At 46.3% G+C, this 25,000-nt stretch overlaps 1 protein-coding gene across 1 annotated transcript in view; it reads left to right on the top strand.

Annotated features, from left to right (window-relative positions):
• Nucleotides 1-22,892, top strand: part of LOC121874140 (protein sax-3-like) — a 40,455-nt gene extending 17,563 nt beyond the window's left edge. Inside the window, 10 exon segments of the mRNA XM_042378108.1 lie at nt 11,958-12,111; nt 14,364-14,484; nt 15,115-15,352; nt 15,538-15,818; nt 15,820-16,018; nt 16,388-17,331; nt 17,885-18,230; nt 18,370-18,631; nt 18,821-19,050; nt 19,484-22,892. Coding sequence (XP_042234042.1) covers nt 11,958-12,111; nt 14,364-14,484; nt 15,115-15,352; nt 15,538-15,818; nt 15,820-16,018; nt 16,388-17,331; nt 17,885-18,230; nt 18,370-18,631; nt 18,821-19,050; nt 19,484-20,253 — 3,545 coding nt within the window. The 3' untranslated portion in view covers nt 20,254-22,892.
• The last annotated feature ends 2,108 nt before the right edge of the window (nt 22,893-25,000 follow it).

The following is a 25,000-nucleotide window of genomic DNA, read 5'->3' as shown; positions in this document are numbered from 1 at the left end:
CTTATTGGGGATTTGTGATTTTAGGATGACCAGTGAGTTCATTTACCCATCTTAGTGTAGCTCCAATGTCTACCACCATCCTATCCTCACTGATCAACTCTTTCGAATCTCTAGCGAGTCTTTAACCTGTGTCCTACCTGTTGTTGTTGTCACTCCAATGTCTCTGAGTAGTTGACAGAAATACCCCGAGTTACTTCACTCTTACTAACTAGCGTGGGGGGACAGATGTGTGTGTTTAGTGTGAATCCTGATACAAGAGTCTAAAGTGCCTCAGACTGGTGGTAACACTGATGAAGACCATAACACACACGACCAAACATTTCTTGATAAGCAAAGACACAAGGACAAGACCCCCTGACTTGTTAGACCTTGTGTTAGTCGGGTTTATTTACAACTCTCGCCTCTTTTGTCGCCGGCTTACATACAGATAGACACACGGACTGATAACACGGACACGTACAACGACTATAAAGAATCCGGGTTGAGGTAGAGCCGTGTGGGGAGGAGGCAGCGTAAGGCACACGGCACCTCCGCCACAAATACGGTCCGTGTGTAAGTGTAGGCAGAGGCGGCGAGAGGTTGTGTGCTGAGGCCATTGTGTTGTGTTGACCCGTCCTGGTCCCGCCTTGCGCTCCCAAATGTAACCCACGAAAATTGTTCAAATATACACACTTAAACCTTCCTCCATTTCTGTGTTTCTTCCCATTTTCCAGTCTTTTTCCATTCCCTTTCCAGTCTTTTTCCATTCCTTTTCCAGTCTTTTTCCATTCCTTTTCCAGTCTTTTTCCATTCCTTTTCCAGTCTGTTTCCATTCCTTTTCCAGTCTTTTTCCATTCCTTTTCCAGTCTTTTTTCCTTTGACATTTAGGTTTTTAATTACGTGGGTCCCTCACTACCTGCAGGTGTACAGGTGTGTTAGAAGCCTTTGATTAGATGCTATAATTTGACCGTCATTGAAGTACCTGTGTGTAGGTGTATGTGTGTAGGTGTGCGTGTGTATAGGTGCAGGTGTGTGTGTGTGTAGGTGTGTGTGTGTGTGTGTGTGTGTGTGTGTGTGTATAGGTGCGTGAGTGTGTGAAAGAGAGAGAGAAAGAAAGCGAGAGAGAGAGAGGGGGGGGGCGCTCTTCCATCTATCTATAAGAAATAAACAGGTAACCCCAAGCACTAATTACTCTTCTAATTACCCCAAGAAACACCTGTATAACCACGTGAAAGAAATAATCATATAAACTATACAAATAAATCACCCCATATACCTCTTCCTTTCTTTATTTGTATCTGTTACCATCCCCTTTATTCTTCCCCTGCCTTCTCTCCCTCGTTTACTTCCTCTCCGCCCTCTTGCCTTCCCCCTCTTCCTGTTTCTCCATCTGTTGTTCGTCTATTCTTCTCTCCCCTAATCTTCTCTCTTTCCTTCCCTTTCCTGCATTCCTTGTTCCCTCTTTTCTCTGTTTCCCATCCTTCCCCTTCTTGATTACCCTCTTCTCTCTCTCTCTCTCTCCCTCTCCCTCTCTCTCTCTTTCTCTCTCTCCTTCTCCCTCATATGTCTCTCCCTTTCTCTCTCCCTAAAATGTCTCTCCTTCTCTCCATTTTCTCTATCTTTTCCTCCTCTCCTTCACCACCCTATAGTCATCAGCAACACGTTACCTTCTCCTTACCTTATCTAACCTGCCTGTTGCCTGACTCTTGTTGACTCCTTCATTCTCTCTCTCTCTCTCTCTCTCTCTCTCTCCTTTATTATCGCTTTCTTGTTTGTTTTTCTTTATTTTCTTGTTTTTCTTTGGTGTTTTCTTCCATCATCTGGTTTTTGTCTTTATTGAGTGTTTTTGTTTTGTTTTTCATTTTAGTTGTTCTTTGTTCTTTTGTTCCGTTTTTCGCCTCTCTCTCTCTCTCTCTCTCTCTCTCTCTCTCTCTCTCTCTCTCTCTCTCTCTCTCTCTCTCTCTCTCTCTCTCTCTCTCTCTCTCTCATTTCCATACATCTGACCTCCTCCTCTTCCCTCTTCCGTCTTCTCCCCATTTCAGTTATCTCCTCCTGTTCCCCTTTATTTACATTTCTCTCTCGTATTCCCCCTTGTACCTGCCTCGTTTACACCCCTTTATCCTCTCCACCTAGTAGTTGAGCCTGGCGGTAGAGGGGTGACGTAGGGCGTTCCTGAAGGTGTGTGTCTCTCTGTCTCTCTCTCTACACACACACACACACACACACACCCCCACCCCACAACACAGCCACAACACACCCCCACACCCCTCACAACACAGCCCACAACACCCACCCCTCACAACACAGCCCACAACACTCCCCACACCCCACAACACCCCCCACACCCCACAACACTCCCCACACCCCACAACACACCCCACAACACCCCTCCACACCCCACAACACCCCCCACAACACAGCCCACAACACACCCCCACACCCCACAACACCCCCCACAACACAGCCCACAACACACCCCCACAACACAGCCCACAACACAGCCCACAACACACCCCACCCTACCCACTAATACCAGTCCTCGTACCGTTATAAATCACCGTTTTTCATTGATCACCAAAATATACCACCACGCTGTTATTTTTTATACTTTATCACCTCAAGGCTGGTTATTTACGCTTTCAATTTAGCCACTTTTTGGGGGGGTTTCCTACAACGGGTCAATTTTCCTTGGAGTGATTACACGTTGGGTTCTGTGTAATTTGTTGCTTATGGCTCATGTATACGGCGGCGTCTTCCTATATTAGGTCGTGTAATGCGGGTGTTATTATTGTTATTGTCGGTGATGTAGGGTATGGTGTCATTTGTCCTTCGTCTTGTGGTATAGTGATCTAATTCCGTGTTACTCTTTGTATATTTGGTATGGTGACGTTAGTGTTTTTAATGGTGACGTCATTGATGCCTATAATGACGTCATTGGTGCTTCTTATAATGACGTCACTGGTGCTTCTTATAATGACGTCACTGGTGCTTCTTATAATGACGTCACTGGTGCCTCCATAAGACTAACCCTGTTTATTTGAAAAAAGACAGGTGGAAAAATGTATCTCCAACGCGAGCATTTAGCATCGCCTGGTGTTATGCTCCACCTCCTAGTACACCGTGTGGTATTAGGTACTCCCGCTCACAAGTTAACTGGTATATACGGCCAGAGACTCTCCCTTATCTTGCCGTCTTTGTCACCGGAGTCGATTCACTTGAGCAAACGTCATATTAACACTGATGCTAATGATAAAGGCCAGACTCATTAAGCTGTAATAATAGTGGTGATTCAGCCTTTGTGTGTGATGGTTTTCCTGGGGCCACCTACTGTAGTGTGTTGGGCAGCCACCTGGGGTCAAGGGGGGAGGGGGGAGGCAGGTACACGTGGGCAACAAGGTCCAGCTCCTCCCACCATTGGTTGTCCTTTATCCCTCCTACACACACACACACACACACACACACACACACACACACACACACCTTTGTCCTGGTCTTACAATTCGTTTCTTCTTGGAATAATCACAGACCTTTATCAGATTTGTTCGTGGAGGAAGTCTGAGAGTCTCTGCCAATCATAACGACGACTGAGGTGATGATGCGAGGTAGAGAAGGTTCCCAGGTCAGTGGTGGTGGTGATGCCGGCGGTGATAAAGTGAGAGGTGTGTGGCGCCATCACACGGCCTGGGTCTTAAGGCTATCCCAAACGTAGGCGTAAATACTCAGACCAGTGTGCTCATTGTGGTAGTAAAGTCAGTTTCCGCGGTGATTCACGTCAAGGGATAACAACCATGTAATTGTTTATAGACTCGTGAGCGTATATCTTGCTCAGGACGCTTCCCTTCATTCACCCCGGAGCCCTCACCGACGCCCTGACCCACGCCCTCACATACGCCCTCACCGACGCCCTCACCCACGCCTTCACCTACGCCCTCACCTGCGCCCTCACCCACGCCCACACCGACGCCCGATCTTTCAGTACAACCTTCTTTCGGCGGAGTTTAGTGAGGGAGATGACGGCCAGATGCTGGGAGAGTATGACTAGTTATCATGATCTGCCGCAGCGGGGGTGACCAGGGTTGAGGATGTAGCAATTGAGCCCGGCAAGAAGTGTGGAGGGATGGTTCTGGGGAGTCCTCCACGTATGTAATTTCCACTGGAGAGGCCCTGATGTGCGGGGAGATAGGACCCCCGCTATGAGAAGTTGTGTTTAGCTCTTGTTTATGATGTGGGACCAGTTCCTGTGATGATGTGGCCTTGATCACGTAAGGTGCCTTTTGACCATCGATGAGTTGAGATACTGGAGGATCTGTCTGCCATAAGGTGTGGATTATGACGGGTGATGTGGTTGTTTAGGCAGACGGTGTGGCTTATGACGGGTGATGTGGTTGTTTAGGGAGACGGTGTGGCTTATGACGGGTGATGTGGTTGTTTAGGCAGACGGTGTGGCTTATGACGGGTGATGTGGTTGTTTAGGCAGACGGTGTGGCTTATGACGGGTGATGTGGTTGTTTAGGCAGACGGTGTGGCTTATGACGTGTGATGTTTAAGAAGGTAGTGGAGGAGGATGTTGACAGTGGTGGTGGCGGCGAAGAGCAACTATCGTAGATGTTGTACAAAAAAGTGTCTGAAGATAAGGATTGTTTTATCTGTACTAAATCAAGCCTTTAAACATTTATTGGGGTGAGTTATTATCCTTGAGGTCACTGAGAGGTGTTAAAGGCGGCGGTGGTGTAGTTAGGTGCGGTGAAAGCTGAGGGAGGGAGGTGTTGGGTGTGAGGGAGTGGGCAAGGGGTGATGATGAAGGTGGCGGGACCGGTGATAATAGTCTGGCACGTTAGCTGGTGCTGGTAACACTGGGAGCCGAGGTCGTCTCCCACTCACTCACTCCTTCAGGTTGCCGGCTACATTAAAATTTAACATTTAGTTAAGGAGAGTTAACATGGTCTTAACGTGGCGGCGGTGTGTGCCGGAGGAGAATTAGGAGTGTAATCTGCATAGAGGCGGCGTGGCGTGGCGGCGCTGCATGGCGGGGGACACCTCGGCCGCCGCATATTTACGACACATGCAAAGTGACCATTGTTGGCCAGAGAGCGAGGAGCACCCGCCCTCCCCGCCCACAACACAATACTACAACACCCAGCCACCAAGGACGGTCCACCAACTCTTTCACCCGACACATTCGACCTTATCTCCCACTGGCACTATCTCCATCTTGAACACAACCATCATTATCACCTCCCCGACCACTCAGGTGTACCTCACAAAAGTTAGTATTTTGTAGATATTCCTGTGATCTGTACCGTGTGAGTCAGCGAGCCGCGGGTACATAAATACAACAGATACAGTACTGCATTTAACCTAGTGGGAGACGGATGTGGTGGTGGACAGTCGCTACTCATCGTGTTGTCCAGCTGACAAGAGTCGGTCTCTGGGGAAGAACAAAAATGTAAAAAAAAAGAATTACCTTCGAAGTGTATGTGTGGGAGGGGGGGGCGTGTGGGCGTGGGTAAGAGCAGGCCTGTGGGTATGTGTTCCCTTAGGCGTGGGTGCGGATGTGTGTGTGTGTGTGCCTATACGTGTATATGACTGTGGGCGTGTAACAGTAGGTGTATATGACTGTGGGCGTGTGACAGTAGGTGTATATGACTGTGGGCGTGTAACAGTAAGTGTATATGAATGTGGGCGTGTAACAGTAGGTGTATATGACTATGGGCGTGTAACAGTAGGTGTATATGACTGTGGGCATGTAACAGTAGGTGTATATGACTGTGGGCGTGTAACAGTAGGTGTATATGACTGTGGGCGTGTAACAGTAGGTGTATATGACTGTGGGCGTGTAACAGTAGGTGTATATGACTGGGCGCGGGGCCGTTAGACAAACACTGCACACGCCCGCATTATGCTGTTGACCACGACAGTGATGCACATTATAGTTAAGATCACAGACAGAGTTATCTATATGGCTTTGACCAGAGCACCAGTGGACCAGCCAGTGGACCAGTCAGTGGACCAGCCAGTGGACCAGTCAGTGGCCACAGGAAGACTGCACCGTCCTAACTGTGGCCAGAGGGAAAACTATTGTAGCTATGACTAAAGACTCACCAACACAGAGATTCACCAACACAGAGCCTCACCAACAACACCATCACCATCCAGCATAGCCCTTCACCATCACCACCCAGCCCACCCCTTCACCACTCAGCCCACCCCTTCACCACCCAGCCCACCCCTTCACCACCTAGCCCACTCCCTCACCACCCAGTACAGAGCCTCACCAGCACCAACACAGCACGGACCGTCACCAAACCACTTCGCACACGTAATTGAGAATAATGGAGCCATTTGGTCATTAAGAGGAAGTGGATTAAAGTGACACACGTGGAGTAATTTACCCAGCAGGTGTATGTGACACACACACACACACACACACACACTGCATGGCGCCAGGTGGTGCATTCCTCTTCCTCTTCTTCCTCCTCTTCCTTCTCCCTCCCCCTTCTGCTATACACCTCCCCCTACTCCTCCTCCCCAACACCACATTACCTCCCCACTTCATGCCCCCTTTCCCCCTTCCCTGCCTCTCCTCTCCCTCCCCTCCACCCCCCTCCATTCCCCTTAACAACAGCAAAAATAAATACTCCTTTATTTCTCGTGTCGCCTTAATATACTTAGGAACATATGCGTGAATGACATTATTTTTATGACACGATGACATATATTGAGTCAGGTAGGATTTTTACCGTCACAAATGAAAGACCAGATTGGAGGTAATTTGGTGGAACAGTGGACAGGTGCGTGATGCGGAAAGAACTCAACTTGATGATCTATGTCAAGGTAAATGCCAGGTGAGGCGTACTGGGTAATTGCCTCACCTAATCTAACCTTACCTTGCCTAACATAACGTAACCTTTATCTTACCTTACCTTACCTTACCTTACCTAATATAACGTAACCTTTACCTTACCTTTATCTTACCATACCATACCATACCTAACCTTACCTATTATTTATCGCATTACCCTCCCATAAGAATCAATATCAGCGACTAAGATCAGGAGTAACCGATATAGACACACTCAGGACACCACTAGAGGCAGGAGTTGTATGTTTGAACTCTTGTATATCTCACGGCCTCAACACCAGGGAGTCGACACATGTATGACAACCATTGATCCAGTCTTCTCAACAAGCTGTACCACTCAACAAACATGGGATATATTTATACGTAAACATCTACTCTTATTATACATACATACATACATACATACATACTGGATTGAGATCAGCGTGGCCAGAGAAACTCACATTCTGACAATGTCTTAAAAGTAAAAATATTTATGCGATTTTTATCTGAAAGTCAACAAATGTCTAAGAGTAAATAATGCTACCACTTCCTGCTGCCTCCCTCACACACCTCTGTATCACCTCTCCCGTTTATTGTTACCGTTAAGACTTGTTCCTTTGGTATACACACAACGGTTATGGCAGTGGGTAATGTGGATGTATTAATAACGGGAAGACTGGCTGGGTTACCGCTAAAGTAGGAGTGGTTGAGTGTGAATAGTCGTAAGAACAGGAGTGGTAGAAACAGTAGCAGTATTGATAACAGTAGCAAGAGTAGCAGAAGCAACAACATTAAAACATTAGCACAGGAAACGTAACAGAAACAACGGAAACAGTATTAGTATTATCAACAGTAGCAGGAACACCAGGAACAATAACAAGACACTAGCAACAGTAACAGAACACCAGTAACAGGACACCAGGAACAATAGTAGGAACATAGCAACAGTAGCAGAAACACAGTAAAAATAAACACAGAAACAGTAGCAGCAACACCACCAGCAACAGTAGTAAGAACACCAGGCCCACAAAGCACTACGGGTTCCTCCTTCACCACCGCTACAGGTCGCGTGGGACGTGGCAGTAGCGTGCCTTATTTTACCTTCGTCAGATTACAGACTAATCATCAGGAACCGGAATTTGTCCCAGGAAATTACCCGGAGAGTGTAATCAGTCTCATCTGGGGAGCGGCAGTAATGGCTTCTGAACCCCTCTCCCCTGACCCCCAACCATGGCCCCGACCCCCGACTGTGGCCCCGACTATGGCCCCGACCTCTGTAGATTACTCGTGTAGCAGATTTGTAGGTCGCTGGTCTGTGATGGAGATGTTGTCTACTTAGTAAACCTGTACCTTGGTTCACGTTATGAGTATTATTATTGTTTTATGCATTGTGGTAATTTCTCTATCGTTTTACACACACACACACACACACACACACACACACACACACACACACACACACACACAAAGCGGCATCTGTAAACAGGAGAACAGTATCCTAACCTTTATATTAACTGGAAAATCAAGAACAACAGGTATATACATGTAACACCTGTACCAAAAAGATTAATAGCATCTGTAGTAGCAATAACACCTGTAACGGCATCAATAACACCTGTAACAGCATCAATAACATCTGTAACAGCATCAATAACACCAGTAACAGTATCAATAACATCTGTAACAGCATCAATAACACCTGTAACAGCATAAATAACACCGGTAGTAGCAATAACATCTTTTACAGCATAAATAACACCTGTAACAGCATCAATAACATCTGTAACAGCATCAATAACACCTGTAACAGCATCAATAACATCTGTAACAGCAGCAATAACACCAGTAACAGTATCAATAACACCTGTAACAGCATAAATAACACCTGCAACAGCATCAATAACACCTGCAACAGCATCACTAACATCTGTAACAGCAGCAGTAACACCAGTAACAGAATCAATAACATCTGTAACAGCATCAATAACATCTGTAACAGCATCAATAACACCTGTAACAGCATCAATAACACCTGCAACAGCAACATCAATAGCACCTGTAGTAGTAGCAGCAGCAGTAGCGGTAGGAGGCGTCAGGGGTACAGGTCCTCCATCTTAATTAGCGGAACTGTCGCCCGTGATAATTGTCGCGCGCCACCCACAATTATTTGCGTCGGGTAGTAGTTAAAACTCTCTTTAATTATGGCCAGTGTGGTCCTCACCGTACCTGGCCTGCTCTCTCATTTTACTCTTATAAACATTTACGTTTAAAGCTGAAGTTACAGTATTTAAATTTATATAAGAATTATATTTGCAGTATTGAATTTCAAGTTGGTTCTGTAGTTTATTTGTACAATTCTAAACATATTTTTCCCTCGGCCAACATTTAAATTTTAAATATTTCAATTTCCGACTTTAAAAATAAGTGAAATTATATTTACTAATTTGGTGGACAATGTGTGTGAACCTCAACCACTTTCATGATATCATATTTTATTTCACACTGATTTTTTTATTTTTTTATTTTTTTATATTCGTATTTTACTCTGTTTTATAATGTAAGGTATTCGCGTCTGTTCTGTTTCAAAGGCTTCTTGTAACTCGTAAACAAAATATAATGCACTTTAAATCTCACATGTGTGGTTGAATAAATAGTGTTCGTTTCAGTTATCAGAGGAACCATTCTTGTGGCGTGGTGTGGCGCGGCCTGGTGTGGTGTGGCCTGGTGTGGCCTGGTGTGGTGTGGTGCGGCGCGGCCTGGTGTGGTGTGGCCTGGTGTGGTGTGGCGCGGCCTAGTGTGGTGTGGCCTGGTGTGGTGTGGAGTGGTGTGGTGCTGAGGTGTGGTGCGGAGGGCTAACTTAAGAGACACTAGTGACCTGTACCCTCGTATTGTCCACACTTAAAGGGCTGCTCCCTTACAACTTTCCTTTACAAGTGGTTTGACACACAGGAGCTTGAGTTAAACAGACCATAGTGCAATTTAAGTCGGTAATATATATTATATCAGTAGTTTGTAAATGAGGTCATGAATGGATGTATGATTGTCGGGTGATGGAGGGAGGGAGGGAGGGTGAGGGAGGTAGGGTGAGGGAGGGAGGTTGGTTGAATGTGTGGGTGAGGAATGAGAAGTTGTTATGGCAGACTGCAGGTCCACCCGACCATAAGGCAAAGTGGGGTGGCTGTTGACGCTTGACCTTTTAAGCTTCTTGCACTTCAGTCGTATTGTAACCATTAAAAAGGCTGCCCTATAAATATCGGCAGCTTTCAAGACTGTTAGACGAGGGAGGGAGGGAGAGAGGAAGGGAGGGAAGACGTGTAGGTTACAAATATGTGTTTCTTAAGGCAGACTACAAGACGCCAGACTGGAAGGGCTGTATATACACTTTATAAGCATTGTATACACTACCTGTTTTGTCGGTGGCATTGTAATCATTATGAGGTTACCTTATAAGTTTCGACAGCCTTCAGCTTAAGAGCGGTGGTAAAGCTAACACTGCCGACCTGCTTTGTGGTGTGTTTATAATATACCTTCAGACCTTTAGCTCCTGCGTACATTATTCTGGAGTCGAAAGTATGTCCAAGTCAACCTGTGAAGATAATATATTCAGCTTAAATTATATTAATCTTTACATTACGAGACAAAACACCTTTATACGTACATGTTTATAAAATTCGCGTAAGATAATATAAATGACAAATTTTATGGAGAAGAAATACTTTTGATCTGAGAACCACATTACAGTTTTGTTAGGCTGCATAGAGTGACAGAAGACTTGGTAATGTGGGCTATTGAGGAGAACATGTATTGAGAGCTGATGACACCTACCTTACCTGCACCAGTCCTCATGTCTCACACAGTTTGGATGAGAGTGAAGTTTATGTGGTGGATGAGAGTGAAGTTTATGTAGTGGATGAGAGTGAAGTTTATGTAGTGGATGAGAGTGGAGTTTATGTGGTGGATGAGAGGGAGCTGAAACTTCTCTTGAAGGCTGGAAAGAGTAAAACAAGATAACGTCAAGATGTGGAAATTAAAAACATATTGGAACTGAAGAGGAAAAAATAGTAAGTGGAGAAAGATAGAATAATATGATAAATAAATTGGTAAGTGGAGTGTGAAGGAATAAGATGGAGGAAACGACTTAATTTAATATTGATGAAAGTATAAGTTGTGTGTGTGTGTGTGTGTGTGTGTGTGTGTGTGTGTGTGTGTGTGTGTGTGTGTGTGTGTGTGTGTGTGTGTGTGTGTGTGTGTGTGTGTGTGTGTGTGTGTGTGTGTGTGTGTGTGTGTGTGTGTGTGTGTTGTTAATGAAGATGTTTGGTAAAATTCTTCAGCTCAGTGAGGGAGGAGTGAGGAAGAGAAGGAAGGAGAGGAGAGAAGAAAGAGGAGGAATAAAGAGGATAGGGAAGGGTTAGAATAAGGGTGAATATCATGCTAGGTATTGACGAGCAGTATGAAGGGCGATGCTACTCCTCCCCCCCCCCCCCTCTCTCTCTCTCTCTCCTCATGGTGTGAGTGAAGGTGTGGGAGGGGTGCCAGGTCGTCGTGTGGGCGGGTGTGGTGACACGGAGCGAGCGACCAGAGGCGTTGTCCAGCACGCCCAGCTGTTTTATTGCCGCCCGCGATAAACGTAAGAAAAATCGGGAATAACCACCACCAACATATACTTGAGCTGGGACAAGGATAGAGACTTTGAGAGATGACATAAACAGCATCCAGCCTGAGTTACGGAGACTTAAACATGCGTGTGTAACAGATAAACCTGATATTTATTTCGTTAGAGGCGTGAGGCAATGTGGAATGAGTTTTCTCCGAGGAGTGTGAGAGAATACGTGTTTATTTTTGAGGCTGTACAGTTATAGTGAGTGTGTGTGTGTGTGTGTGTGTATATATTATTCTGAAGCGGTGGTGATGTATTCTGTCGGGCCTTTATACGTTATAGTACAGTGTTTCTTATTAATATGTTGGGGTGTGAGTGAATGTTGGTCTATAATGTGTGTGTGTGTTGTTATAAGCAAATGCGTTTCCGATATGTAGAAAGTTACATATATGTATAATTTCACGATGTATGCACATATTCTCTTGTTATTGGTCATGTTAAGTTAATCTCATTATGTGTTTCCTTGTCTCCTTACAGTGTTACGTGATGACTTCCGGTTGGTGCCAGATGCGACGAGAGTAGCTGAGGGGGAGACGGCCATGCTGGAGTGTTTACCCCCGCGAGGCAACCCTGAACCTGTGGTGTCCTGGGAGAAAGATAGCGTGCCCCTCGACCCTGCCACCCAGCATAGGTCAGTACTCACCCCGTTACTGTCCACCCAGAATAAGCCAGCACCCACCCCGTCACTGTCCACCCAGCACAAGTCAGTACCCACCCAAGCACGCCCTACATTTGTAATTGTCCTCACGTCTTACTTTCAATACCCTTAATTGCACACTCAAAGTCTCTTTCCACGCCCGTCACTATCCAAAGCCACCAATTTATCCACCCACCTTCGCCTCCTCCGTCAATCAGCACCCACAGCTGACAGTACCCTCAGCAATAACTACTTAGATACTCTTTCTCTCTCTTCGGGGTGACATACAAACACACACACATTCTAGGTTGTCACACTCAAGATCGAGTATAAGTTACTCATGTCCCGACCTCCTCCCCTGCTACTGCCTCATCCCTTCACTACACCCACCTGGCTCACCTTACCCCAAAGTTACGATCAATATCTGCAGGTAACCATCATCTTCCCACCATCAAAACACCATGAACTACCTTGCTTTAGGGGCGAGGAACAGCCCACTGGATGCTTCTCGCTTGATGTAGGATCCCCCAAAGGCTCATAACAGTGGCCGTATTTCACAGTTGTTTCGCGTAAATTCAGTGCACTTGATTTACCATCGCTGAGAGTCTCGTAAGGTGCGGTGCTAAGTAGGAATGAGGTGCGTAGAGGAGGCGGTGAGTGGCGTCCGGGTTACGTGTGTACAGTAAGTATCCACAGGTGACGTTTTTGCACACCTGCCAATTAAGGAACGAGTCAGAGGTGGTGTTGGCGATAATGTTAGATGGAGGTATAGATGGTGAGCAACACGGAGATAGTAACTGACCTTGGTAGAGACTGTGGCATTTGTGTGAGGAGTTTATAGAATCATCAGGATATGCAAATGTGGCGTAGCGTGCTGGCGGGGGGTCCTTGTCCTACACGCTCCTGCTGGGACCTGATTAAGCCTCCAATGTGGACGTGCGAGGGGCTGGAGGGTCCTGCACCATCACCTTCCACGGGGCACCAGTAAACAAGGATCCCTGGCTGGTATTGGGCATTAATGGTGGTCTTAGCGGCCTGATTTACGTGACGTTAGTGGGTCTTTAGGGCACATTATTAAAATTTAAAGAGCTGACCCCTGAATATTTCCTCTACACCACATCCACCCGGTGCACCATTTGGCTGTAGGTTTCATCAATAGTTAAAAACAAGTTAGGGTAAATAATGACCTTGATTCTACAGCATAAGAATTCCTACTTTTTTTTTCTTGTAGTCTTTTACCACCAATGTTAGCTGTTATTAGTAGCCGCCCTTGAAATATTATCATAATGTGAGCCTTTACTCTCGACCAGCTGGGCTTACACAGTGAAGGTGAGAGCCGCAGCTTACAACATTAGTTAAGATGTAGTTATTTTTAGTCTTTGTGTTTATGATGTAATTATCTGTATGTAGTTACTGTTAGTTATATGTTTTTAAGTGTTGTTTTAATTCGTTAATATTGGTACAAGGATATAAATAACTAAGACGAATGTTTACAAGATGCCTTTAGTGATGTTTAATTCCCAGGTAGAGGTAGATAGGTAGATGGTGTGGAGGTAGAATCAACAGGTATGGTGTGGAGGTAGAGTCAACAGGTATGGTGTGGAGATAGAGTTAACAGTTATGGTGTGGAGGTAGAGTTAACAGTTATGGTGTGGAGGTAGAGTCAACAGGTATGGTGTGGAGGTAGAGTTAACAGTTATGGTGTGGAGGTAGAGTCAACAGGTATGGTGTGGAGATAGAGTTAACAGTTATGGTGTGGAGGTAGAGTTAACAGTTATGGTGTGGAGGTAGAGTCAACAGGTATGGTGTGGAGATAGAGTTAAAAGTTATGGTGTGGAGGTAGAGTCAACAGGTATGGTGTGGAGGTAGAGTTAACAGTTATGGTGTGGAGGTAGAGTCAACAGGTATGGTGTGGAGATAGAGTTAACAGTTATGGTGTGGAGGTAGAGTTAACAGTTATGGTGTGGAGGTAGAGTCAACAGGTATGGTGTGGAGATAGAGTTAAAAGTTATGGTGTGGAGGTAGAGTCAACAGGTATGGTGTGGAGGTAGAGTTAACAGTTATGGTGTGGAGGTAGAGTCAACAGGTATGGTGTGGGTAGAGTCAACAGTCATGGTGTGGAGGTAGAGTCAACAGTTATGGTGTGGAGGTAGAGTCAATAAATATGATAATGTGTGAGTAAATGGTAGTAGTGATGATCAATATGTAGATATGATTACTCACTGTAGTTGTGGTTGTTGTTGCAGGTATCGCGTGGTGGACGGAGGCAGCCTGGTCATCAGCGGAGTGCGGGTGTCAGACTCAGGCGAGTACGTTTGCCGCGCAGTGTTTGTGAAGAGACGCCTCCCGCCACGCTTACCGTCCAGGGTAGGTATCCCATCCGCCCATCTCCTCCACCAGTACTGTTCCGGGAGGCTGGGGTAGACAGGGGTGGTAAAGAGTTGTCTTACTATAATATGACTTTGTTATTACTTAAGGAGTTACTTGATTGTCATTATATATATATTTTTGGGGAGGTCCAGAGGTGTAGTAAAATTTCTTCCTCTCTAATTACTTGTGGTTAGTGAAAAGGTAAAGGATATAAGGAGAGCACAGTAATATTGATAAACTTTCATGTGTGTGTTAACTTCCTCCGTGTATAGATCATTATGAAGAAATGAAAAACACACACACACACACACACACACACACACACACACACACACAGTGATATAACATGGACATTCCGGGTTCAGTAGTTCTCTCTTTATTAAAACAAGAATATAAAACAAAAAAATTCTGGATATATAAAAAAATATTAAGGTCTATATGATATATTTTCCCTATATACCTGTAAGTGTCCCCTATGATAAAAAGACAGCAGTGTGTACAGTAGAGACCAACAGCGAGGTAATAAACGCCTCAGTGTGTACAGAGTTTGTTGTGTTATTAAGAAGTGTTACCAGAAGGTCCTGTCAACAGTGTCGCCACACTTGGTCTCGTCGTCCGGGACGGTGACGGGGGCATGGGTCCACGGTGGAGCTGGTGTGTCGTGTTGGGGGAGACCCGCCCCCGGAGGTATTCTGGCGGCGTGTAGAACCCCCGGGGGAGTTGCCCCTGGGAAGGATGGCCCTGGAGGAGAACAGCCAGGTGTTGAGGATTCATCACGTGGCGCCCGAGGACCAGGGCGTGTATTCCTGCCAAGCTGAAAACCCTGTAGGCTCCGTCGCCGCTAACATCACCCTCAATGTCCACTGTAAGTCTGACCTGTTACTGTGTGTGTGTGTGTGTGTGTGTGTGTGTGTGTGTGTGTGTGTGTGAAAATATTTCGACCTCGCTTTTGTTTATAACACCTACAGTATATCTACTTAATGTCTAGTATTATTGCCACGTTGTAGGCCTGTATTAGTTATATGGAGACTAAAATATTCTATCTATCAGCTCGCCCTCTCATCACTGTGACGCCGCTGGACGCCCGAGTCGGCATAAACGGGACGGCATCGTTCGAGTGCGCCACATCTGGGTCGCCTCCACCCACTACTTACTGGACTCACGAGGGGTCTGGCAACGTGGTGGGGACCGGGCAGACGTGGGGCGGCGGTCGATGGTCCGTCGACGCCCACAACACCCTCACCATCCGCGGGGTGAAGCGGGATGACCAGGGCTACTATGTGTGCTCGGCCGTGGGCGTCGCCGGGTCGGCCCTCGCCCGCGCCCATTTGGAGGTTCAGGACCTGGCCGACATGCCCCCCTCAATGTGCCTTGGGTGCCTCCAACCAGACGCTGCCTTTGGGTACGGAAGGCGAGATGCCCTGTGAAGCCCGGGGTACGCCGGAGCCCACAGTGGTATGGGAGCGGGCAGGTAAACCTATTACACCTGATGATCGAATCTCTATCACTCCTCGAACACTGAGAATTAAAGGTAAGTTGTCTTACGCTTCCTCCTCATAAAACCTGCAGTATGATAACATTAATGCCCATGATAAACAGTAGTATACATACCCATGATAAACAGTAGTATACATACCCATGATAAACAGTAGTATACATACCCATGATAAATAGTATTATACATACCCATGATAAACAGTATTATACATACCCATGATAAACAGTATTATACATACCCATGATAAACAGTAGTATACATACCCATGATAACAGTAGTATACATACCCATGATAACAGTATTATTTATATCCATGATAAACAGTAGTATACATACCCATGGTAACAGTAGTATACATACCCATGATAAACTGTATAATAAGTATATTCCCGCGTCTCACAGAATTAAAGACGTCGGACACTGATGTGTACACGTGCAGCGCCAAGTCAGAAGCGGGAGAGACCACGTGGACGGCCTCTCTAATAGTCGCTAAGCCCACCAACCCCAACGTGGCTTTCTTTAAAATTCCGGATGAGGGGACGCTACCTGAAGCCCCGGGACAAGTGATAGTGTTAGGCGTGAACACGACGGTAGTGTCGTTGGGTTGGCGACGCGGCCGGCCAGGGTTGTCGTCTCTGCTGGGCTACACCGTCCAAATGTGGAGCCCTGACCAGCGGGGCGCCTGGACCACTGCCTCCACCCAGCAGACGGCCACCTCCAGCCACACCCCCACGCCCGTCTCCCTCACCGTTACCGACCTTCGCCCGGAGACACGCTACATGTTTGTGGTCCGTGCCCGTAACTCCCACGGTGTGTCGCGCCCGTCCCCCGTCACCCACACCGTGAAGACGCTGGCCCAGGGGGCTGGGGGCGCGCCGCCTCTTCATGAAATTAGGGCGCGTCTTTCCCAGCCCGCCGTCCGCCTCGTCAGTGTAGAACCAGCCTCTGCAGCGTCACTTCAGTTGTCGTGGCAACTGTTAGTAGACTCGGCATTGCTAGAGGGTGTCTATGTGCGCTACCGGCCGCTGGAGACTGAACATGGCAGCCCTGCTGGTGGTCTCAGCGTCGAAACTGTCCCCTTCCACGGCAACGGTCCCCCGCCGACCTCCCACGTGGTGAGCAATCTGCGGCCCGCTACCTGGTACGAGCTGTTCGTGGTGCCCTTCTACCGCTCAGTGGAGGGTCAGGCCACCGCTGCCGTTCGGGCCACCACTCTGGAGTCGGCCCCGGCTGTGCCCCCGCTGGGCCTTCATTACTCCTACATCAACGCTACCGCCGTCCGCATCACCTGGGACCCCATCCCTGCCCACTCTTCCAACGGCCGCATCACCGGCTACAACCTACAGGTATGTAACATAAGACCCACTGCTGGACTCTGATGTAAGGTAGAAGACCCGAACAATTGGATCATTCATTTTATCAGTACTAGTGTGTTGTTATGAAGATTAGTATCATTATATTTGGTAATTATTAAGACGAACATCAAGTTCTAATTCTATTATGGCGGCCAAGGTATCATGAAGTTCATTTAAAACAGGTAAGTCGAACACTGGAAACTCATCTTAACCCAACCCAACTTACCCACCCTAACCTAATCCAACCCTATCCTAACCCAGTCTACCAAACCCACTTAACTAAGATCATAAGGTTTGGATGGTTCATGTTCCCTGTTCTATAAGATGGTTTATGTGAGTTTCACCAAACTTTAACATTTGAAAACTTGAGTGTCAGATCGTTACATGATAGATATCAAGAAGAACGACATTTGGTCACGAAGGTAGAAGATGAAGTGTTGCGTAAAGGATCGACCATGATGTTGCTTTTCATTATTCCATTAATATTCCCTCTCCCATGTTCGTGGATCCTGCAGTAACATCATTTTTTCTCTCACTCGTGTAGGTATCGGATGCTGTGAACCAGAGCCACGTGGTGCTGAACACCACGGTGAACAGCACATGGACGCTGGTGCCAGGGCTGGTGTTGGGCGCCACGTACCGCGTCACACTGCGGGGCGTCACGGCCAGGGGTCCCGGGCCCATCTCCACCCCCTTGAACCTTACCATTCCCCCGGGTGCCACCTCCTACCCACCAGACATTAAGGAGTCCTCGCCTTTCGACAACAATACCTACCTCATCGTGGGCATCTCTGTGGCCGCCGCCGTGCTCTTCGCTGCTCTGGCCGCCACCGTCTATTGTATCTACAGGCGCCGCCAGAACAACAAGTGTCCACAGTACTACAGTAAAGGTGAGACGCTTGTGCCATCCTATGTCTACTAGGTGTTACTTTCAGTGATATTATTTTCAGCATTCAACTGACCGTTTTAAGTTACATACTATCAGCCGAGTCAAGTAGTTATGGAACCCTTCTGTGACGTAACGTTTAGCCTTTGTGCCTCCATCAGGTGAAGGCAGCGGGCCCTGGTCGGAGTACCCTGGGTGCTGGGGTGAGACAGGTGTTGGTGTTGGCGTGACTGGCACGATGTACACAGATGTAGGGAGTCATGGTGTGCCCATCACACAGCTATACCACAGACCAACGGCTCCAGCCTCCAGCAAAAGTGGTTACGAGGGGCGCCAACCAGAGGATGTGTACGAGGACCCGGACGGCCTCAGGCTCGTGTCCTTCGGTGGTCACGTCGACCCAAGGTAATTAGAGTTACTTGCTGTGTGTCTGGGAATTCTGGATAGATGCAACATTCTGTCCTGACATTCAGAATATGTGTAAAAGTTCAGTCATAATACTTATAGTAAGCACAATTCAACACTACTTTTGATCTATACTTGACTTAATCAGATGCCGGTATTCTTGTAATCAGAAAGCCTTTTTCTCTCCTGGCCCAGATGTATGTCGCCGGAGCCTTACGCCACCACGCCACTTATCAGGGACATTTTTCGCGGGCCCGGAGGTAATCGCCTGCCTCCTAACATCCCAGTCAGCCCCGGCCAGTCCCCTCTGCCCAACAAGCCTTCCTCTGACGACTCGTGCACTAAGACAGCCTCCAGCGACCACAGCGGCAGCCACGCCAGTCACCGCTCTCACAACTTCAACACCCAACCAGAGAAAGGTAATTAGTACATGCTGATTAAGGATCTGGGTACACAATTAAAATATTCGAGTAATTCATGTTAATTAATGACCTTTGAAATAGTTAAAGATATTTAAGGAGGTTACAGTAGATGAGGTAAAGTTATGGGAGGTGAGGTTAGGGAGGTTAAGTTAGGTAAGGTTCAAAAAGTTTAGCTGAGTTTGGCTGTTGATATGGCCCAAGTGCATAATACCGTTTAGCCATGATAGACAAGGCCTGAGATATTGATGTTAAGTATGATGATTACAACTATCATTCTCATCATGCTAGCAATAATAATATACAATGCAGAAAGGTATCTTTATGTTTATTCTCATTATTATTACTTGATAATATTGATACTTATCATAGTGAATGTCTTATTAATAAAATAATTATGAATACTAATGGTGGTGTATCCTGGTTGTGGCAGGTTCTCTGACGGGTCCTGTGTTGCAGTTCCCTCCTCCTCCTCCGCCGCCCATCATGGGTGGTGATCAGTCCAGCGATAATACTCTCGCTTCCACCGGCAGCCGTGGTCAGTCTCCCTCCACCAGGCTACTGCTTCAGCAGCTTCCTTATGGTGGTTCTTCTTCTGGGGGCTCACATAGGTCGCACGGCAGCCCCTTGTTGGGCCCACGCCCCCCACGATCCAATCTGCGTGCCCCACCCTCCCCCTTGGCCGGCCACGGAATGACAGGCACTGGGGACTACGAGGTGCGGCTGATGAATATGCGTGGGCCCCACCCAAGGTTGGAGGGTGACGAACAGCGCTACCGGACCGAACTGGGTACTGAAGACGGTCCCATGGGACTCAACATCCCCGAGGAGGCGAGCGACGTTGAGTGGTACTCTCAGCCTCTACTCAACGGCCGCACCTCGCCCGAATCCTCGACGCTAGGTGACGCTGAATCTGAGGACGAGTCCCGCTGCTCCTCGGGCGGATCCTGCTGTTCGGCCGACCACCCTCTCTCTCACGCTCAGGATCTTAATTGGGCAGAGGCACTGAGGGCAGCTGGAGAAGCCAGGTGGGGGCGCGGAGGTTCTTTCTGCAGCACTGATGACAGCACCTACGCGCCCACGCAGTCCCTGCATGCACGCCCTCCCAGGCCTCCTTGCCCTAAGAAGCACAAGCCACGCCTACAGTACAATCACCACGCCAACCTTGACCCCCAAACCTCTGTGACCTCACCCCTCGTGTAGGCAGATGGGGTCATAGATGTCAGGCGTTTCGAGTTGTGAATAATTGTTGTTGACGCAAGATAAAGACACATGACCTGTACATAAGATGTATTTTATTACAGTGAACGCTAGTCCAAAATACATCGCTGTGCTTTGTGCTTGAAATACGATATTTTGTTGTCGCTGTGGCAACACTCACATATAACTTAGTGGCCTTCTGTTCTGTGCTCGTCCTCTCACCAATGGACATTTCTTTGTGAAGACTCTCAAGAGGGAAAGACTATTGCGGCAGCCCCAGTGAGGTCTTTAATTCAGAGCTTTATCTCCCAGAAAAACAAACAAACTTTTTGTGTGTAAAATTATAAAGCAATGTTATACGTGTAAACACTATGGATAAATACGTGTATAAACAGTGTAGTTGGCGGAGACTGAAGTGGTAGACCACAGTACAGCAGCCTGGCCACCACTGTCTCCATGTTTGAAAACATAATTTCCTTACTGAAAAACAAAAAATATGCCCCTCGCCTTTCATCCTGATTTCTGAGCGTTTTGGAAATTTTTTATATTGAAGTGGAAGCAGTTACAGTGTGTAGTCAGTGGCTGTAAAGTTAGTACACTTCCACTTCGGTTTTCAGGTGCTTCATGTCGCTTGTCTTTGGTGAAGCCGTCGATGTTCATTTGTCCGTGACGGAGTGTGTATGGGTAGGGGGGGGGGGAGTTTGATATCTCTTAGGCGAGACAAAACAATGGCTGTCGTTCCCCTGTGCTTACTCCCTCCCGTTTTTTGTACATCACCAAGATAATAACCATGTGCTCTCGATGTTTTGTATCCTAGTGTGTTCGAGTTGATGGGTCGTGGCGGGGAAATGTTCCAACCATCTCTGAAAAGAACCATCCAGCGGTCGGTTGTTGAGGCTGAACTGGAGAGGTTGTGGGAGTTGCAGTCTGCTGTGTGACAAGGAAATATTCCTCTCTAATGCAGAGAATTTGGGAGCCTACCTCTCAGTTACTAGTCGAGTAGGTTAATTAGAGTTCATTCGTGACTGTCGTAGCTTCATTTTAGTATATAAACAGGGCATCATAGGAAGAACCATAACTTATAAAGTCATATTAAGTAATCTCCCAGATATTCTTGTACCGTATCCGGCATGGTGAGAGTCAGCTGGATAGAAAAAGGTTACATTGATGTTCGTACAATATTTTACGAGCATCTGTTGCCGGAGGAATAACAATCTAGTGTTGCTGATGGGAATATAAGGAACTGTCTCACACAGATCTGCCTCTTCAACACCTCCAGCCGTCAACAGACTCGGGTGTTATTCTTACAGTTGGAACTATATCCCCTCTGCGTCTCCTACTGAGCCACCCACAGCAGAGTAGTGTTGAGCTACACCTGCCAGGGTTCATCATCAACATGTTTGGGTTCGTGACCAGAGGGACGTGGGCGTCAGTGTGCCTCCCCTCCCATGGTCTCCTCCGTGACCTCAACACAAGCTGTTGGTACATACTTGTGGGTGCTATATCACGGCTCACGCATGCGTCTTACGCTCATGGAACAAGTGTGACGCCCACTTCTCTTAGCAGGTCCAGCAGGGACATGGTCACTGTCGCTGAAATACCAGCAGTCATATTTAGGCAATCTCGACCAGTCATTAAAGTTAAAATTTCTTGGTAATAACTTTCAGGACTTGGCATGTATAGTGTACCAGGATACATGAGTGGTATTTTGGTGGCTCCTTACTGCAGTAGACAAGAGAGCCTGGCATGTCCCTGCCTCCATGTAGGTCGTCACAATATGTACATTTATCATCTGATATTCAGACCCTTCAGCTGTGATACAGGATTAGTCAGTCTGTTGTCTTAACGTAGGCGTGAGTCTACCCCCAGCAGGAGCGGCCGACACATCTGGACTGACTAGTTACAGTCAGTGGTACTCGTTTTGGCGAAACTGTGGCTGAACTTGCGGCCATACCTGGCGGGTGACGGTACTCGAGGACCTTTGGTGTTACGTACATATCTATGGTTCATCCGCACACTAACTTGAGAATACTCGCTTGTGTAATAGTTTGTTCAATCGCACAGTTACCATAATTACCGCCCCTGTGAGTATTAGCACACAGGAGGTGAGTAAGCGTCCACTGGTCCAAAGCTACTTTATGACCGCACATACCTACTCCGCCAGAGGCCGCAGGTTGCCGCTGTTCCCGGCTGCCTTGTCTAGCAGGAGGCTGGACGTGGTCACCAAGTTCTACCTGCTCGGTGCTGCTTATACCCGCCCTTACTGCCGCTGTTGCCTCAAAATTGTGTCGGCTTTCTTCATGTATTAAATGTCAATTGCTGTTTTCAATCGTTTATGTATATTTATTATTGTATGACTTTTTTGGATTAATGTATAAATTTGTTTGCACTGTGGATGGTACGGAGAGCATAATAATGCATATAATGCCATGTCATACCCCATCTATTTTTGCAGGTCCAGTGATCCTCCAACACTAGAGAATTGTATAGAGCAAATTTATTGTCATACAGTGTAGGAGTCAGCGAGAGGCGCCTTGGTGCGCAGGTCAGCTGGGCAGGACGAGTCGTGTGTACAAAGGTATTTTTAGTCAGTTTGTATAGGAATATTCGAGAGTTTTATAAATAAAACAAGTTAAATGGCACAAATATGTCTTTTAATTTTAGCCTTCTATTGAAATGTCCCCCTAACCTAGCAGCTTAGACATAGTCTATTGCCAAACCTAAGATACAAATCTAAGGTTTCTTTTCAATGGGTTACTAATTAAATTGAATAAATATCATACCACTTATTATTTATATGACGCTTCTGGGGAGATTGTCATATGTAGCTCTGCTTATCATAAGAGTAAGGAAAGAAATAATGTCAAGAAAAACAAGGCATTCTATGTTCATCTGACAGAGTCTTACTATCTATATTTCAACAAAATATTTGTATATTTAAATTATCTTTTCCGTGTTACAGGTAAAACCCGGAAGATTTGAACTCTGGAACGTTACGATGGTGCCATCACTGATTTATATTGTACAACTCTATATTAAATACACGTCTGCTGTTGATTGTCAGGGAGCACTCGGGAGGGAACTTCAACACCATTCTCTCCTGTCTTAAAATATTTTATGAAGGAGGCAACGTGTCTATCTTAGCACAAGACAAACGCTGCCACAACTGAAGTTCCAAAGTTCAAATCTTTAGCGCTTCATCTGTAACACTGAAAAATAAATATTAAAGTAAACAGATTATTTTTTAGAAACTTATACAATAAAAATGTGGATAATATTAATGGAACAACCACGATCAAAATAGGTTTAAAAGAGAAAATTATATAACCAATAATATAAATGGTAAGAACAATAACTATAGTATGTAACCACCAAATAGAATTACCATAATTATGAATTGTGTAAAAAATGATTACTGATGAAATACAAAAAAAATGAAATGCGATAAAGCCTTGAAACAGCAACAGTGATATAATCAACAGTGTACAGACAAACACAAACAGGAAGTTGCCACCAATAAAATACTCAAGTCACTGTTATACAAAAAAACTTATGCAATATTTAAAATAAAAACTTATGAAATGCACAACCCCTCAAAACATAATTTCCCGGAAAATGCGCCCAAAACGCAGTCTTTTGAAGGACACGAATTGTTGACAGAAAAATCACATCTCTGAAAAATCGTTTTGAGGAAATGAAGTCGAAAAACAACCATTTCAGGAATTTGAACTTCAAGAAAACAATGATTAAAAAAAAATAACCTTGGTTTCATTTTCCCGTAAAAATATTTTGATAATTGTCTTCACATCAATTACCATAATTAATAATCAAAACTTCATAATATATGGTACTATTTTGAGCAAAATTCCAGTATAGGTCGTCCTCAACACGTTGATTAAGGATCTGTGGTCGAAATGTTGAAATTTTAATAATTAGTTCTGATTATTAAGTATCCTCACATCAAATAGCCCTGGTGTTATTTTCCCGACAAGTGTGGGTGTTTTCTATAGTCAAAATTTTCCACTTTCTATGGTAAAAATTTTCCATTTTATATGATCAAAACTTCGCGGACCACGTGAAGTTTAGACAACCCCGGACCAAATGAAGTTTACACACACCCGGACAAGATGTCGTTTTACACACCCCCAAACCACAAGAACTTGGAGGGGCGGCGGCGACACCAGGGACCCTCCCAGTGTCGGCGGCCCTCCCAAAGGACAGCGGCACCCCAGGGTCCCATCCAGGAGCAACGGCACCCCCAGGGGCCTTCCCAGGAGCGCTCCCTCCCAGAAGCCCTATACCTTGTTTGGTCGAGGTGTCGTACATATTACATACGTCCAGCAATCCCCTACTTAACTGTGATTGGTGGACTAATATATAAGTCCACCAAATAACAGCCAATAGGAGAACAGAACAGTCAGTCAGCACAACACCCCAACTTATGTTTTCCTGTTGGATATTTGTTCTCCTTTACATTGTTCATGAGGCGATGATAACTGGAAATGTGATGGGTGGCGTATTTATTTAACGTCATATCTCCCGTTGTTCTAAATAGTGCACAAAAATAACAGCCCCCAATAGTCCTACAGGGACAGTGCCTACTGGGGCCCTCCCATTTGCCCTATCAGGTGCAGTGTCCGCATGGGCCCTCCTAGCCGTGTCGGTGCCCCCTGGAGCCCTCCCAGGAGCGGGAAACATCCCAGGTGCCTTCCAAAGATGGCGGCGCCCCCAGTGGCGCACCTCGGACAGT

The sequence above is a fragment of the Homarus americanus genome, unplaced genomic scaffold, assembly GCF_018991925.1.
Source record: "Homarus americanus isolate GMGI-L3 unplaced genomic scaffold, GMGI_Hamer_2.0 scaffold49667, whole genome shotgun sequence".
Taxonomy (NCBI): Eukaryota; Metazoa; Arthropoda; class Malacostraca; order Decapoda; family Nephropidae; genus Homarus; species Homarus americanus.
This window is presented reverse-complemented; position numbering and strand designations above follow the sequence as displayed.